Below are 18,939 nucleotides of genomic sequence, written 5' to 3' on the forward strand. Positions count from 1 at the left end.
TCACACACCCAACAAAGATTTTAAAACAATATAAAGTAGGGGTTGATTTTTTTTAAAAATGGTCTTCAGTTTTATGGGTGGAAATCAACTGTGGGTGCCAGTTGCAGAATTTAGATTCTTAAACTACATACAGAAGTAAGTTAGCTTCTAAATGTTATTTGTGTTTGGAATTGATGGAAGAGAACAAATAGAGGTTCTTTTAAAAGTTTGGCCCTATTTGTCAGTCTTATGGACGGATATCTGGCATGTACTAGAATTCAAAGTGATCTCGACAAACTGGTGAAATGGTCTGAAACAAACAGGATGAAATTCAATAAGGACAAATGCACAGCACTACACTTAGCAAGGAATAATCAACTGCACAAATACAAAATGGAAAATGACTGCCCAAATAAATTTGTTAGTCTCTAAGGTGCCACAAGGACTCCTCGTTGTTTTTCCCTAGGAAGGAGTACTGGAGAAAAGGATCTGGGAGTTACAGTTGATCACAAGCTAAATGTGAGTCAACAATGTAATACTGTTGCATAAAAACTGGATATCATTCTGGGATATATTAGGAGTGTTGTAAGCAAGACATGAGAAGAAATTCCTCCAATCTCCTCAGTACGGATAAGGCCTCAACTGGAGTGCTGTGTCCAGTTATGGACACCACATTTTGGGAAAGATGTGGACAAACTGGAGAAAGGCCAGAGGAGAGTAGCAAAAATGATTAAAGGTCTAGAAAACATGACCTACAAGGAAAACTTGAAACAATTGGGTTTGTTTAGTCTGGAGAAGACTGAGGGGGGATATGATAACAGTCTTCAAGTACATAAAAGGTTGTTATATAGAGGAGGATGATAAATTGTTCTGCTCATCACAGAGGACAAGACAAGAAGTAATGGGCTTAAATTCCAGCAATGGAGGTTTATGTTGGACATTAGGAGAAACTTCCTAACTGTAAGGGTAGTTATGCACTGGAACAAATTATCTAAGGGAGGTTGTGGAATCTCCATCATTAGAGGTTTTTAAGAACAGGTTAAACAACCCCCTGTCACGAATGGTCTAGATCAGGGGTTCTCAAACTGGGGGTCAGGACCCCTCAGGGGGTCTGGAGGTTATTACATGGGGGGTCGCGAGTGGTCAGCCTCCACTCCAAACCCTGCTTTGCCTCCAGTATTTATAATGGTATTAAATATATAAACAAGGGTTTTTAATTTATAAGGGGGTTGCACTCAGAGACTTGCTGTGTGAAAGGGATCACCAGTACAATAGTTTGGTCTAGATAATACTTAGTCCTGCCTCAGTGAAGGGGACTGGACTAGAGGACCTATCGAGGTCCCTTCCAGTCCTACATTTTTATGATATTGGTAAATATATTTACATAGATGAGTTAGTGTAATATCCACATCATGTACACTGTAAATGGAAGTACTACTGTATGCTCACCAAAATAGCCATCTTCACATTGTAGCTTTTCAGCCAGGTCTATTGCATCATTCATTTCATCCTCTAAGAACTGCTTCCTCCTTGCGTCCAAAGCAGCGACAGCTAGCTGCTCTGCTTCCAGTTGAGCTCTTTTCTCTGTAACTTCTTCCCACTATACAACAGACACATTTCAGTACATTTTCAATAGAAGTGCAACATGCAAAAAGCAAGCTTCACAGAAAGCCATTTGAATGATTTACAATTACATACCATCATTCATTTAAACACAAAAAAGTGCTGTAAGACACTGAGTTAATGTTTTCTACTTTTGAGAAGAGCTTTTGCTGATGCCCACCAGGGTCCTCTTGAAGCAGCTAAAGGGAGGTAGAAGATATTATTCTGGGTCTAGACTAGGAAAAACGTTGAGTCTAGCTATACACTGTTAGTTGACCAGCAAAATCAGGGAAAAGACATTAGGGGAAAAACAAATGTTGGGGGGACACTTTTTTGGTAAAACCCTTTTGACTTTTCATTCTGCACCATGCCGCAGCCACATACTTTTTCTCTTTTGCACGTCATCTCCCCAGAAATGCAAAGACACGCTTACCCTTTTATCCTGCTCTTCCTTCATTGCTTTTAGCAACTCTGCTTCTTTTACTCTGTTGTCATGAAGAAGTTTAGCTATCTCTTCGTAATGTGCCTCACGGTCTAGATCATCACATCTTTGTTTATACAAGGCTTGGATTCTCCAGTCTGTGTCGATGCACTTCTGATCAGCTTTTGCTAAACTTTCTTCAGCCAGCTAAGAAAAAGTGATCAGCCAAACGCACTTACTTTAACTTTAGCACACTATCCGATTACAGATCAAGAACAACGTTCTCCATTCAAACTTAAATTTATTTTACTGCCATTGTTAAAGATCTCTACCAGCAATAGGTTCCAGAGAATTATCGCTGCAGTAGAACTCCCGTTTATGCACTACAGCAAATTGTTTCTTTACAAGTCTCTCCCTTTGCTTATCTCTCACCTCTGCTATCTTCTTATTTATACATGGGCATATTTTAAAGAAGACTTAACTGAACCTCAAATATTTTAGGGGTGCCATTTTGCTAACATTTAAATATTTACCTGATCTGCAAGTACAATTAAATCAGACACCTAAATACTACCATTTCTACCGACAGTCAACTGCACCCACAAAATTGAAGGCAGATTAAAAAAAATTAAGACATATATGATTATTTCTGGACAAACTACAGAGACAAGCTAAGCACTGGGACAGTGGGTAGGCTTCAACTGTCTTTCAATTGTGCTGATAAGAGTTCTGAGCTTGGAAACCCAAACAAGCTCATAATGCCAAGCTGGATGCATCTGTTGAGTATTGTAATTTGGAAGTCAATGTCTATAGTTAAATTGCAGGCTGATTCCATCTAAGTCTTTAGGAAGCATCACTAGTGAACACAAAGAACCAAAACCCAGATGTTTGTGGCCATGAGATCCAATATTCTTGACAGAAAGATAACCTGGGAACCAGCAATATCTACTAGAAGGATCATGCTAATTCTCATATGTCTTCCAGTCTCTGGGAAAACAAAGGAGGGCTTTCATGCAAGCCACGCCTAGCAGGACTTCAATATACTCCAACTGTCTGAACAGCACTTAAAGTGGGATTCTTTGCATAAGGTCAAAATGTAGTAAGTATAGTTGTCAGGAAAAATTAGGATTCTTTTTCTTTGAAAGATTTTCATGCTTGTTTGCAGGAAGAGGCATTCCTTCCAAATATACAAGTTAAATCCATTTTCTTACCATCTGAGCTTTACGGTCCTCATCCTGATTAACTTCTATCAACCTCTGAACTAGATGTTCTTCAAGATCGGCCCTTCTTCGACTGGCATCTATCTCTCCTTTTACTTCCTGTGTCACTGTCTCTTGATCTTTGACAAGTTGCTGTAAAAACAGTTGTGCATAAAAATACAATAATTAAGCTAATGCTACACATTAAAGATAATTACGGCTTTTTCATATTGAAAACTTCAGTGCAGAAACGAACATGTCCAAGGATATCAGATACACCGCACCCTAATGTATTTCATAACCAACCATAAGTATCTCCCTCCCCCACATTGCTTTATCCACTCTATATTAACATATACGCTGCACCTGGAAGTTTATACTGACATAAGTCCATTCAATGGACTTTAGTAGAATTACCCCAATGTAAAGCTGGAATACTATCATGATGAACCAGGCCCATTGTAAATACGTTGTACATCTACAGCACCTTTTATCCAAGGATCTCAAAATAATTCAAATTTGAATTAAGTTTCACAGCACCAATACGAGATACAGAGATATCATCATATCCACTATCTCGATGGTAAACTAGGGCACAGAGAAATTAAATTATTTGCTAAAGGCCATACAAGTCAGTAGCACAGCTAGAAATCCTGACTCTCCGTACCCTTTTCTAAAATGGATCAATTAGCTAAATAAGCGCTACCCCCTTATCCTAAAGGTCCTGATCATTATAAGACTAATTCCTTCAGCTGCTGACATTACAGTTACTGAGTATAAATAGGTTTAGACTGGTTTGTGTTGCGTAGCCACAATACCCACACTGCAGCTGACTGTATATTTAATAAGTGAACCCTTAAAGACAGTTAACCCCATTGTGCTCAGCACAGATTTTGAAATATTATATGGCAAGAAGCATTTTTTAATCACATACAAGTGATGTGAAGGTGCATTTGAAAATAACTGGTCAGATTTTTCAGAAGTCCACTTGTGTGCATGCAAGTTGGGCTTTGCAGGTGTTCGAGATGGGCACAGGTGGGTTTTGAAAACCTGGCTCAATCTTTGTAACTAAAGTTGGCATTTCTAAAGCTACCCGCTGGCAGCAGCACTTCTCAACAGGCGGGAAGCCATTCGTCATGCGAAACTGACTTTCTATCTTTAAGCAGGAAATATTTTAAAACCCAGTAGAGTTCTTTTCTGATTTTTATAGCAGGATTACAGAACAGAAACTGCTTTATGAACAGTACTAATGAAGAAAAACACTCCTTTTCCATAAACATTTCCCCATCCCTTTTTTTTAAAAAAATAATGCTATTTGACAATTTGATACTCAGACTGAGGCTTGAGAGCCTCAAGTGGCTCTTTAATGTGTCTCCTGTGGCTTTTTGCCGCACATGGTATGAAAAGGACTCTGTAATTTAATTATTAAGTGATCTAAGTTATTAACCAATCAGGATGCTTTTACTATGGTATTAACCAATTGTAATTGATAAAATAATAATACTTGGTCAGTCATTTTGCTGTGAGAATTATATCTATATAAAAACTAAATATTTCCCCGGTCATACTGTTTAAATATGAATATATAGTACTATAGTAAATGCAACAATGAATTCACACTACTGTGGCTCTTTTGCGTAATATTGATCACTAATTGAGCTCCTGAACCACTGACGTCTGAGTATCACTGCATTACACGGATTGCTTCAGTAAACATCAGGATACTATAGACTAACACAGGAGTTGCAAAGAGGAACAGCATTACTTTTAGACTCATTTCTACTGATGGTAATTTTTTCCTCAGTAATCCTCCTCAACCAAGTGTGCAGATGCAACTTGTAACAACCAAGTTATATTTGTATGTACATGAAGAAAAAAATGGCACAAAGAAGCAGTCCTGAGGTGCCACTGATTAAATTAATTAAAGAATCAAATTAAAAAAATTAAAGAAAGAGGCCTCTCTCTCTCGCCTCCTTCCCCCCAATCTGGCCAAAGCAATAATATGGAATTTGGGAACTGCAAAGGGACAACCATTCAAAACAAGTTTCTTCTAAATATCCCACAAACAATAGATAACTTTGGTAAACTCTCTGGCTAGAAGATAAATTGGGATAAGTCAGAAGCAATGAAGAGCTCACTGGATCTAGTTGGAAGTGGCTCTCCTATAGGGACATTGAGGCTATGTCTACACTACGCGCCTTTTAGTGACACAACTGTGCTGCTTCAACCATGCCGCTAAAAGGTGCGCGGTGTAGCTACTGTTTGTTGGCAGGAATGAGCTCTCCTGCAGACAAAAAACTTCCACCCCCAATGAGCAGCGTCAGCTTTGTCAGCAGGACAGCTCTTTCGCTGACAAAGCGCTGTTCACATCGGCACTTTTTGTTGGTAAAACTTTTGTCGTTCAGGTGTCTGTGTGCTTTTTTCACTCCCCTGAACGACAAAAGTTTTACTGACGAAAGTCCAGTGTACATAAAGCCTTAGATGGCAACAGACAAACTTCAGATATCTTGGTACCTGTTCCTTAAGGAAATTAAAAGCATAGTCAAGGTTAATCTAGCCCCATTAATCATGCAGTTAACCAACAGTTTAAATAGATGGCAGGCACTCTCTCTCTCTCACTTTGGGAAAAAATAAACAATCAAAATGAATGCTCTTCCCAAGATCCTTTTCATTCTGAATTCCATATTCTTCCCTTTTATTTTACCAAAACCAACACCATGTTCAGGTCCTTCTTGTGGGGTGTTGGTAACAAACCCAGAATCTCCTACACAGATTACAGTTCCCTGTCAAAACACGTGGTTTTAGATTTCCCAGCTTTGAACTTTACCAGACAATAATTCTTAGTCAAGCAGCATAGTGGCTCATTCCCTCGTGGTGTACAACCTTAGGCTGTCTCCAGCTAGAAGCAGAATTCATTGCTCCTTTACCCCTTTCCAATGCACTGCACTCAGATTACTACCGATTCCCTAAAGAGCAATTACCAATCTATTGTGGCAGTCAAATATAATTGGCATATTATGTCTACTAAATTTAACAGGCACCCCCTTCTACATACCAGGGCCTCTATCTGGGGTAATGCGAAACTCTGTATAGCATGCAACCCCATCATTTGGCCAGACTGGATTAGGAAAGGGATTCTGACCATCAGTCAATTTAATACAAATGATACCTTCCTCCCTTTTACAATATCAAAAGGGAGGTTCAATCTTGAGACTAAGAAACAGTGGCAATATATCCAACTTAAACATGCCATCTCTGATCTGTTTGGCCCCGATGCCTGCGCCACCCATGACCCACCTGAACTGCTGTCATTTCTCCAGATATTACCCAGATTGCCAAGAACTACGGCAACATCATATGCACACTTGGCCTGCAAATTTGAATTAAACACAGATTCCCTAAAAAAGAAATGGGAGAAGGAACTAGGCCAATTCTTCTCTGCTAACCAATGAAAACAAATTTTAGTCAGTGCTCTGAACTGTTCCTTGGACCTCCATTTAAGATTAATCCAGCAGAAAAATCACATGGAGGATGCACTTGACCCCACTCCAACTATTCAAAACAGGTAGTGCTAAGTCAAAAAAAAAGTTGCACTGTGATTCAGCAGGTGCACACTTAGCCCACATGCTCTAAGAATGCTCCTATACCTGCACGTTTTGGGAAGAACTTAATTTCAGTGAATTTTTTCCTATCAAATAAAATTGTATTAAAAACTAAACCTAATGTACGTTGATTGGAAGCTGAATACATCTGAAAAAACACTGGCTCAGCAGAGCACTTACAATTACCTAAAGATTCGTACTACAACAACAGAAATCCAAAAAACGACCAGCATTTGAAGACTGGAGCATAGACACTATAAACTTGGCCACCAAGGAAAGAATTGTATATGGTAACAAATACCCAAGAAAAATTCTCAGAAACATGGGATGCTTTCCTGGAAGTATCTGAATGATCCAGCTAAATGCACGGGTCCCACCACTTGCCTCTCCTTCCTCTCTATCTACTTCCTTCCCTCCCAGTCTCTATCCCCCCTCCTCTGAACTTTGCTTCTATTCTTTATCTTATTTCAATACTTTAACTAGTTGGATTTTTATAAACAAATGTTTGTTTGTAAGTTACGTAATACAAATACTTCATTTATATTTTAAGCATTCATATTATCTATAATTCAGTATTGCAAGTATAGCTAAGGTTCGGTAGCAAATGGTTAATATATTTGAGAAGTTTATGTATAATTTGTTTTTTCTGTATACATATTTTAAAAAAGTTTAACAAAAAATAAATAGAAAAAAACCCAAGAGACTGTATGTAGTTCATGGCCATATACCTGTTCAAAAAGCTGTCTTTGGGATTCAAGTTCTATTTGCCGCACTTCTACATCTTGAACAGTAGCAGCTGTTTCTCGCTCTCTCATGGACACCTGGAGGAAAGAAATATACACATAAAAACCCCAAAATGGAAAAGTTGTTTTTCCTATACCACCATCTTTCCTTTCCTTTTACTGCATACACACACATTTAAAAATACTCCAGCCAGTAGGTTTAGAACCTTAGGCAGCTCACTTCGTTTTTCAGCAATGCCAACATTTGGATCAATCTGGCTTTTCTCAGGAAATTTTGCTAATTTAAGTAAACCATGTGGACAGCAACAGGTGCCAAATTAAACTATATAAATATGAATGAATCAGACACCCACCCAACTTCTAAATACATCTTGTTTCACAAAACATGGTACAACTGGTTTCATTACCTATCATAAGTTATGAATTTTTTCTTGTTTACTTCTCTTAATAAACATTGGAGGAAATATTGATTAGATGAGGAAAACAAACCTTTCTTGCAATTTCATCATCCAGACGTTTTAGCTCCATTTGACGCTGATCCTGCTGATGCTTCAGGAAACGGCTTCTTGCAGCATCCAATAGCTGCAGTTCCTTTACTTTCAACTCTCTTTTCACAGCTGCTAGTCTTCAAGGCAAAAATGAAATAGGAACAAATAAACTGCTACTGGTGGAAAGCTGACACGGATGAGTGTGATGTTCCATAATAGCTAACCATTACCTGTCACAAACTACTCTCTTTAACTGCTAACACTTTTGACATCATAGTTTTGTTTTGGAAATAAAAACTGCATTGTTATAAGACAAACTTAAATCCAAAGAGTGGCACTCTCTCCCCATTTCCCACAAAAGTCCCATCAACTCTATAACTATTGGTGTTAACTGAAAAAAAAAAAAGGGCACTTTAGTTTGTTGAGAGAATTTCACAATATTACACCACCTCTTGACCAGAATTGTACTCCTCATTCATTAGTAGATAAGGAAAGTCACTTAACTCCTTTAATCCGCAACTCTCAATTTAAAAAAAAAAAAAGTGTGTAAATATTATGGGTCTAAAAAAAAAATCCCCCTTTACAAAAAGAATCCTCATGGGGATCTTGAATTTCTCTCACAGTTTATAATCCCAAAGTTTATAGACTCTTTCTACATTATAAATTAGGACTTGGTAGGTAATTAAAAGAAAAATTCTTAACTCGAATAGAAATTTGAAAATATGCACCCTCATTAATATAAATAACTTCTGTCACAGTAGCAGCTAAAGGCAACAACTGAACTTGAAGCTCCAATGCACAAACACATAGTGAAAGATAGTCTAAAGAGGCAGGTATATAAGCTGTTTGGGAAGAGAAAAAGTGGGACTGGAGACTACGTGACTTGCCGAAGGTCACACAGCAGGTCAGTGGCAGAGCCAGGAACAGAATCCTGATTGCCAGATTCCCAGTCCAATGCCCTACCCACTAGACCTCACTGCTTCCGCACATTTCAATTTGAACAAAATAGTGGCCATCTCTGTCCCTACTTGTGATAAAAGATTTAATAGCACGGTGTTATAGCCATGCTTCATACTACTACTACTACTACTACCTCTGTCTTTGATCTGCCAATTTTTCCTCTTCTTGCAGCAGAATTTTTCTCCTCTGTTCTTCAGCCTCACGAAGCAGCTCTTGCTTCCGGTACCAGGCCTCATCTTCTACTTTTCGCTGTACTGCTTTAGCTTCTATTTCGTGAACTAATTGTCTGAATAAATTTTTTTTATATATTACCATAGAAACCAAAATAGATTTCAAGAAATTATTCAGGTAGTAAAAACTGCTGGTCATATATTGGAAAAATATTAATTAAGATCATTATAAAAGCTATGTCTATGCTCAAATTGCCCAGTGATGAAGTAGTTTGAACCATGTCTTCTAAAGTAAATTGGCTATAGCGCAAAAGAGAGATCTACAATAGAAAATGAGAATTATGACAAGAGGATGAAGCTGATTGGCTAACATAGCTTCCAGCTTCACAGATGGTAAAAGCAATAGTACCCTTCAAGTGCCATAATTGACACTAGCACTTCTCAGGCTGTTGAAGACATTTAGCTACTCAAACAACATTTTGCAGCTGCCTTCTATTGGGAAGAGAATTTCAGATTAGTTTAACTATAAAATGGCTTATCTGCTAAAATCAAAATTTTCAAACCTGGGTGACTGAAGTCAGGCACTAAAGGTCTTATTCAGATGTTTAAGTGAAACTGACCTAATTTTCAGAGGTGCTGAAAATCCACATTTCCTGCTGATTTCAATGGAGAGCAGAGAATTCTCAGCATCTCTGGAAGCCAGATCACTTTTACTTTGCCATCTTAAGTGGATTTAGGTACCTCACTTTAGCACTCAAGTTTGAAAATTTTGACCTAGGTGTTTTCAGAGAATTAACAAACACGTTGATTTTAAGCTTAACGTTACTTGCAGCAATCGTTACTTGCCAGCTAATCCATCTAACTAAAAAATCCAACAAGCCAAACAGAGACATCAAAAGGTAAGGTGTAAATCCACTTTTTTCTATTCCTCTAACCATTCTATCCTTTTCCAAGCACATACATTTCCCTTTTTCTAGTCTTCATTAGGGTTGCCAGGTGTCCAGTTTTCTACTGGAACACCCAGTCAAAAAGGAAGCCTGGCAGCTCTGGTCAGCACCGCTGAATGGGCCATTCAAAGTTCAGCTCTGCGTGGCTCCCGGGAACCAGCCCGCATGTCTCTCCAGCTCCTAGGTGGCCACGGGGCCTCCGCGCATTGCCCCTGCTCCAGGAACCGTGCCAATGGGAGCTCCGGAGGCAGCGCCTGCGTGCGGGGGCAGCATGCAGAGTCGCCTGGACACACCTCCACCAAGGAGTCAGAGGGACATGCCAGCTGCTTCCTGGGAGCTGCCTGAGGTAAGCGCCACCTGGAGCGCAACTCAACCCCCTGCCCCAGTCTGAGCCCTATCCCACACCCAAACTCCCTCCTGGAGCCCACAGCCTGCACCCCCTCCCACAGCCCAACCTCCTGCCTCAGCCCTGAGCCCCCTCCTGCACGCCAAACCCCTCATCCCCAGCCTGGAGCCCCTTCCTGCACCACAAAACCCCTCATCCCAGCCCAACCCCAGAGCTCTCCCCCGCCACCCAGGCAGAACCTTCACCCCCCACGCAACCCATCATTTCTGGCCCCACCCCAGAGCCTGTACCCTGTCCCGCATCCCAACCCTCTGCCCCAGCCCCGTGAAAATGAGTGAGTGAGGGTGGGAGAGAGCAAGCAATGGAGGGAAGGGGAATGGAGTCAGTGGGGGCCTCAGAGAAGGGGTGGGGTCTTGGGGCAGGGTAAGGGTGTTCGGTTTTGTGCGATTCAAAAGTTGGCACCCCTAGCATCACTCCAGTTTCCAGTAAATCCAACAGATATCTACCCCCTCTCCCAATTTTAAGGTTTCCTTCTATTTTCCCATGAATACCTTTCTCGTAAGTATTCTATTTCATCCTGTCTGATCCTCTCTCGCTCCTGAGTCTGATAATCCACAATAAACCTGGGGTATTTATTAAATACTGGGTACTGGCCCTTTGTGAGTGGTATGAAGTCATCAAGCATACGTTGTGGATGGATGTCTGCTGGAGTAGCTTCCATAAGATGATAGCCTTCTTTAATCACAACATTAATATCCAGATTGTTCCGATGATGGAAGAAATACTGTAAGAAAAATTTTTCATTTTAAATCCTACAAAAAGTTAAACAAGTCACTACACTTTCCCAATAGATATGTAAATATATTAGTTAATTCTGTATGCTAAAAGCTGATTAAAAAAAATGTTATCATCCTGGCACCACTAGTTAATATAATACATAAATAAATAATGGCTCAATTGACTTAACCCAAACCACTTAACCCTGAAAGAACTTCCTCTGCTCCACTCCCTTTACTCCAAATGCTAGGAATGTTAGTCTGCCCTCTCTCCCATATGTATATATCTTTTTACCATACTTAGTGAGAGAAGAATAAGAAGTGCTTTCAACTCTGCTCATGAGTTATGGCATCCATTCTGGAACACACGAGAATAATTTTACCCATATGAGTAATCGATTACTCACATGTGCGTCTGCAAAATTAGGCCCTAATATTTGCAAATGGAGATTTTTCCATATAAAGAATGCTTTTCTTCCCCCAATCCTCCCGATAACTTCAGAAGTACAATAAAATATTTTCATTTTAGTTGAGAGGCAGTCAACCAAGACTGCCTCACTGTACTTGCATTTTAGAAGGCAAATTAATGAAGCATCAGAATGCCAGAACCACTTTATATTGTCCTAACATACAGATGTCAATCCTATGTCCAGAAAGAGAACCAGAAAACAAAGAATAGTTTAATGGGTAATGAATTTTCCATATTAAAAAACATTTTCCTTGGCATTAAATTTCAAAAACGTTTTCCTTGGCAACAAAAGAATTTCTGAAAGCTCTTAAGTTTCTTTATACTCCTCTCTGTCCATACAATCAAGTGCAGTAAATTGAGTAATATTTTATTAATTCCACAATGAATATATTAGATACTAGAGAACATTGCTCAAACAGGCACAGTATAATTAACATTCAATTGTAACTTTTCTTTTTAAGCTCTCTAAAAATAAATATTATACACTATACTTTTCTGAACCTACCTAATATAGGTAGCAAGGCTCTGACTTACATAGTAAGATGTTTACCTCGAAGTCCTCTGTTTGATTACAGTGAAGCAAAGGAGCTCTGGAACATATGATATAGGCAGCAACCATCATGAGAAAGTATGAAGGATGGTTGGAAAAGATATTATCAAACACTTTCAGCCATTCTTCTCTTGTCAGAACCTCAGAGAACAACGTTTCTAGAAGAGGCCAGGCATATAGCTAAATTAATTGGGAAAATTAATAAAATAATCCATTAGTAGAGCTTCTCAGTTCCCATCATAGAAATATTACAAAGGAAGACAAATCTGAATATGTAGAGGGACCTTTCTTATCTGATGTTGAGATTTTATCTATTTGTAAATACACAGCACATTGGAACTATACCAAAAGATACAAAGAGAAGGTCCCTACCATATGCAGCTGATGAACTAGATGTGGTTTATATAAATATATTTCTTACCTCTCTCATTCTTACATTTTTTCTTTCATTTACTCAAAGACCCCTGATGTATGATGTTTCAAATTAGAATTATTCTTAGTAACTAGATAATTATTAATATATAAATTAACTGTATATGTTAGCTTAATTGAATATTTGTTTTATGTTACTATATCTGTTTACTAAGTTCAGTCACCACAGTTGTGTGTATTTTAAAAACCAAGATAAAATTATATAAAAAATGGATTTATAATTTTCCCTGTTAGATTTCTGAATCTATATGATTGCAAGAAAGGGCAACTTTAAGTCATACTAAAGCATGTATAAGGAGACATACGATGTAATGCAACAGGATAAGCTGCAGGCAAATGATCATATGTTCTTTATACTCCTAAAAGTACACATTTTACTCTGAATTCATTTAATGAGCATATAAAGGTTTAAACTAAAATGAGGCATTTGAACACTCCCATTTATGAACAGTTTTATATAAACTATGAAGCTAGGTTGGAGTTTTACCTGTGAAGTCACATTGTAATTTATTAAGTGTTGAAGCAATTCCTTGTCATGATGTGCCAAGATATTTTCCACCACACTAAGGACATTGACTGGAGGATTAGGAAAATACTCAAACCAGTGTTGACACCAATTAACTACAAAAGGAATAAAACAAACCATTTGTAGCTTAATCCCTCTGACACTGAGGGATGGCACACTATTGAAATCATCTTACTTTTCAAATGACGTTCCCTCCACTTTGATTCATACACTTACATTACAGTACTTACAATTTCAACGTTCTATAATCTGCAGACCCACTAAACAGAGGTTTAGTTTTATAATATCTGTTAATACTTCTATTACACATATATCTGTTATTCAATGTATATATTTACTTCTTCACACAACACATGGTCAACCTATGGAACTTGCTGCCATGGAATGTTGTGAAGGCCAAAAGTATAACATGGTTCCAAAAAGAATTAGGTAAGTTCATGGAGGACAGGTCAATCAATGGCTATTAGCCGAGATGGTCAGGGATACAACCTCATGCCCCAGGTGTCCCTAAAACTCCAACTGCCAGAAGTTGGGCCTGGATGACAGGGGATGGATCACTCAAAATTGCCTGTTCTGTTCATTCCCTCTGCAGCATCTGGCACTAGCTACTGTCAGAATAAAGGATACTGGGACCATTGGTCTGACCCAGTACGGCCATTGTTATATTCTTAATTCAAAGATGCTCTTTTTAATCCCATTGTAATGGGCTCTTATGGCTTGGACACTGAGCATCAAAATATTTTTAACCTGTTAGGACCAAATCTGGATACTTATTTTGCAACCAAACTATGTATTTTGCGAAATGGGTTTTTATGCAAAGTAACTATATGCTATGTGTGCACTTTGCAGCAGCTACAATGACTAATTTCAGTGAAAGATACTTTAAATTTACTATTTTTCTTCAGAAGCCAAGTTACTAAACACTAGCTGTCCTAATCAATTGATAACTCCAGCTAGTACAATAAATCTTTTAAACTGAGACAGTTATTTCTTTTGACTACTGTCACGCCAGATCTCAAGCCAGAATTTAAAGGATTAACACGACAACAAAATTGTATTGGACGAGTGTTCTTTTACTGATTAGACTTAAAAGATACTGATAAAATAAATATGCCTGTTTAAAGTCAATATAAGGAAATTAAATTGTGTTTGTTAGCTATGATTTTTTTTTGCAACAGCTGCATTTTATCATACTTCCTGGTGGATGCCTTTTATACATTTTAAAACAGTACATGAACTCCTCAGTGACCTATAAGAGAATCCACGCACACCACTTTGTTTCAAGCAAGGCAAATTTGGGGGAACTAAATAAGTTAAGTGTGTAGTAAAAATCCTTGCTTACCTATTACAGTAGCAACAACTTCAAAGCAGATTAGCTGGTTGTTCTGGAATAATTTTACAAATGGGAATGCTAGCAGAGGAATGTATGGTGTCTCACCAAAGATAGCAGACCAGTGAGCTAAAGCAGATAAGGTCCTGTATACGAAGACAAACAAGTACTTAGAAAAATATCTGTACGGAGGAAGAGAATCATGTGTAACTTGCCATAACATATAAACAGTAATTATAAAACAGAAAGATACTGGTGTCAAACTTTTTTTTTTTTTTAATTTTATTTTAAAAAGCTGCATTAAAATAACTTTGGTTTAGAGTAGACTTGCATTAGTAGGGAATTGCAGGCTTAGCTTGTCATTGTCCTGGACAGACTCTACATTTCCTAGAAATTTTAGCACACATAAGCAATATTACACACTATTATCACAGATCTTGTTAAACCCTGGCACAAAACAGGTTAAATTTAGCATAGGAAGATCCTTAATTTTACTTTTTTGCTCACGTAAGTTTAATAGATACCCTATGTTAACTTCATGCATTTTTTTTGTACAGAATTAACAGCCAAACTTGCACAGAACACTTTCGGTGATATTTATATGTTACACACAAGCAGAAGGCATTTTCTGACTGATCCCACTAACCAAATAAACCTTGACTCCACCTGGAATATGACAGTTCTGCCTGCTTGGTTATCATAGCACAAAAATGCAATAAGGCATCTGAAGTTTATTATGTTAAATAGCACTGAAGTATAGCAAGAAACACTGTGGTTTTCTATGAACAACTAGGCGGAAGAATAGGGGACAATTAACTCTCTTATAGCTGTTACAGGAAATATTTTATAAGTTGAAAGCATCTATAGTCATAAAACATACCAACCAGAAAACTGCTAATTAAGAACGACTTTGGTGCAATAAGAAGGTACTACTTTATGTTGGGCTTAATTTTTGCAAAATAAACCAATCTTCCCCAGAGATGGTCCCAGTCACATAAATGAACGTTCACATAAATTTACCTTTGTAAAACTCTCAACAGTTTCCTACTTTTCATGGGGTATTCGTCCTTTAGGTGCACAAATGCAGAATGGATACCTTTATCTATTAGGCTACTAAATGCTAAGTGGTTTTCAGGAACTTGTAGTAAGGCACGCCAAACAAACATCCTGCAAGTAAAACGTAGGTTTAGCAAAGAGAATTCCCTTTGTTAAATCAGTACAGCAAAAGAGATTTTAAATTTGCATGCATGTGCACACCGGGGCACACCCACATTCACCTGTATTTTGCTGGATATTCTCCAAATCCTTTCAGTAAGGCTTGTAGACGTTTCTTGTTTAATCCATCTGGCAACTCATTCTACAAAACAGGAAACAAACAGTAATTTTAAATAGTGGTTTTGTCCCAATAATCTCTATTTATTATTCATAGAGGTGGTGGACGTGGTTGGTCGGGGGCATGTGGTTTTGGTTTTTAAATGTGTATTTATAATGGTCAGAACCCAGGACTGGGTCTCAGGACCCTGACTTCTAATCCCAGTTCTGCCACTGATTCACCATGTGGCTTTTGGCAAGTAATGTATTTAGATTTGTTGAGTAACTGCCCTATACCAATCTTTAGGCATTGTGATAAAATTAACATAAACAAAAATTCACAACATACTTAATGATCCTTCATGCGTAAGTCTGACCTCTTTGTATATCAGTAAACCCATGTGGTGAACAGTGACCTACCCAGGGAAACAGGGGGCTGTGAAGCTTAGCTGTTTAAGTGGTCTGAGATCTTCAGATCAAAGGTGCCAGGAAACGTGAAGTACTATTACTTGAAAGCATTAATTACTTTAAAAAATACTGAATCAATTTCTGTTAATCTTGACTTTTTTGTGTGTGTGTTGATTTAAGTTTCCCTAGGGCTAAACCCAAATACAGGTTTCTAGCTTCAACCATTTGTATAACCGAGTGTAAAATCTCTAGTCAGACCACATGGGGAAGTACTTATAAATCAAGCGGCAAAGAGTCCTGTGGCACCTTATAGACTAACAAACAGTCTATAAGGTGCTAGTCTATAAGGTGCCACTGGACTCTTTGCTGCTTTTACAGATCCAGACTAACACAGCTACCCTTCTGATACTTATAATCAAGTTCATTTTTAAAATGGTATAACCTACTCTGCTCAGACTTTAAAAAAGTATCACTTTGGGTTGAGAAAAAGCATAGAAAATTTTAGTACAAAATGATGTTTTGAGAAAACTATAAAAAAAATGAAAGAGGGAGGCTATAATCATAGAACTGGAAGGGACCTTGAGAGGTCATCTAGTCCAGTTCCCTAATAGAAACCGGAATTCAACCTTAAGTACATCCACTAGCAACACCTACTATAGCAAACATTTTATTTATAGTAGTACCTGCCACGGTATTCTAGGCATTTTGCAACAAAATACAAATTAAATGCTTGATTCAATACCTACAGAACTCAATGGAAAGACTCCCACTCATTTCAGTGAGAGTTGGATCAGACCCTAAATCAGTGGTTCTCAACCAGGGGTCCATCAACTCATCTAGAAATTTGCCAAGTTTTACAACAGGTTACATAAAAGCCACTAGCAAAGTCAGTTCAAACTAAAATTTCCTACATATAATGACTTGTGTATACTGCTCTATATACTAAAACGTAAGTACAATATTTATATTCCAATTTATTTATTTTATAATTATATGGTAAAAATGAGAATGTAAGCAATTTGTCAGTAATCATGTGCTGTGACACTTTTGTATTTTTATGTCTGATTTTGTAAGCAAATAGTTTTTCAGTGAGGTGAAATTTGGGGGTACGCTAAACAAATCAGACTCCTGAAAGGGGTCTAGTAGTCTCGAAAGATTGAGAGCCACTGCCCTAAATGACTAAATATATATATGATTAATTTACCAGTAAAGTCAGGATATAACCATAAGTTTTAAGTTTACACATAAATTAAAAAATCAGAAATGAATGCCTTTTGCTATAATTAATATTATTGTAAGGAGGATACACATGTGATTTAAGATAAGAATTGAGGAGAATTAGCAAGGCAGTTGAAGAAGAAAATAAACAGTGGTATCAGAGAGTAACAATACTGAAATATATAGATAACAATAGACCAAGTGAAAGCCTTGGGAAACAGTTTAGAAGTAATGCTCTACAGCAGAGATATGTAAGGAAGGTAAAAGGTGCAAACAGTGCATTGGTCAGATTAAAGATTTAGCAAACATTTGGATGTAGAAAAGTAAGTTGTTGGGGAAACAGTCAATGGAGAGTTGTTCTGGCAATGAAAATCAAATGCTAGATTAGAGAAGAGAAAGTATTTACAATTTGCTCTTACCTCTTTATTTTCAAGTGATGTGTTCACTTGTGGTTTTAGCACTCTGGTCTGAGTTTTACTTCCTCTCGATTTCCAAGGCCTCTCTGACCTTCCTGATATTACTCTCATTGTAAGTTTACTTGCTCCCAACTTGCCTTTTGACAAATCTTCAACTACTTTAACCAAGGGTGGTGGTGGCTAGCATCAAATAAGAATGATACAGTTAACATCTTATGACACTGTAGGAAAGAACATTTTACAATGCCCACCTTTATAATGAGCACACTTTAGTTTACATACAGTGTTCTTTAACTTGATGACCAATGTTGAAAGATGTTTGTGTTATAAAACATGACTTGATGAGACACACCCAAACAGATGTGATAAGTGAATGAAAGTCAAACACACTTAATGAGGTATGTTACAAGCAAATTTACGTAGGTTCTATCTTAATCATGATTTTCAAATGTTGACTCAACCAGAAACAATGTATCTTCTGTATCAGATGTACAAGGATGCACACTAGTATGTAGTTTGACCAACATATAAGTATTGTTCTGTGTTTAAAATAAATTACTTCAGTGTGTGCTTGAATGTTACTATACTACTTTGCACTTCAGAGTGCTATACAAACATTAGCAAATTCTCAGAAGACCCGTGTAAAATGTGTAATATTCCATGTTAAATATGAGGAAAAGTGAGTAATAAAGTAGTTAAGTAAATTGCCCAAAAGCCCTACTCAGCATTAAAGCTGGGAATGGAAATCAGGTCACATGACTTGAAGGCCTGTGCTCAACTCCCTTATTACACAGTAAGCCTTATATGCTTACTTTTAGTGTGTGATGATTTATGATATACGGAATTCTGGATTTAGAAGAGTGTCTCTCCCCCTATGTCTACCTACAGAAGTTATTTTCTTAGTAAAATAAAAGCTAGTCTTTATAATATGTATTATTTACATAAGGGACTAGCTATATGATTGTTTTATAATCATGGCTTCCAAGGCCTGATGAATAAACTGGGAATACTTCTTGACAAACACAGCATCACAAAACTCATTTGTG

General features: G+C 37.7%; 1 protein-coding gene across 3 annotated transcripts in view; it reads right to left on the reverse strand.

Annotated features, from left to right (window-relative positions):
* The window catches only part of TBC1D31 (TBC1 domain family member 31), a 33,690-nt gene that overhangs the window by 2,893 nt on the left and 11,858 nt on the right, over nucleotides 1–18,939 (reverse strand). For all 3 annotated transcript variants that reach the window (XM_077809838.1, XM_077809840.1, XM_077809841.1), the window contains 13 exons: nucleotides 17,897–18,073; nucleotides 15,818–15,897; nucleotides 15,561–15,707; nucleotides 14,553–14,686; nucleotides 13,172–13,305; nucleotides 12,253–12,432; nucleotides 11,009–11,241; nucleotides 9,128–9,280; nucleotides 8,036–8,171; nucleotides 7,532–7,624; nucleotides 3,214–3,354; nucleotides 2,015–2,209; nucleotides 1,429–1,579 (listed from right to left, as the gene is read on the reverse strand). In XM_077809838.1, coding sequence (XP_077665964.1) covers nucleotides 1,429–1,579; nucleotides 2,015–2,209; nucleotides 3,214–3,354; nucleotides 7,532–7,624; nucleotides 8,036–8,171; nucleotides 9,128–9,280; nucleotides 11,009–11,241; nucleotides 12,253–12,432; nucleotides 13,172–13,305; nucleotides 14,553–14,686; nucleotides 15,561–15,707; nucleotides 15,818–15,897; nucleotides 17,897–18,073 — 1,954 coding nt within the window. The remainder of the gene's footprint in view (nucleotides 1–1,428; nucleotides 1,580–2,014; nucleotides 2,210–3,213; nucleotides 3,355–7,531; nucleotides 7,625–8,035; nucleotides 8,172–9,127; nucleotides 9,281–11,008; nucleotides 11,242–12,252; nucleotides 12,433–13,171; nucleotides 13,306–14,552; nucleotides 14,687–15,560; nucleotides 15,708–15,817; nucleotides 15,898–17,896; nucleotides 18,074–18,939) is intronic.

This window comes from Eretmochelys imbricata, chromosome 2, assembly GCF_965152235.1.
Source record: "Eretmochelys imbricata isolate rEreImb1 chromosome 2, rEreImb1.hap1, whole genome shotgun sequence".
Classification (NCBI taxonomy): Eukaryota; Metazoa; Chordata; order Testudines; family Cheloniidae; genus Eretmochelys; species Eretmochelys imbricata.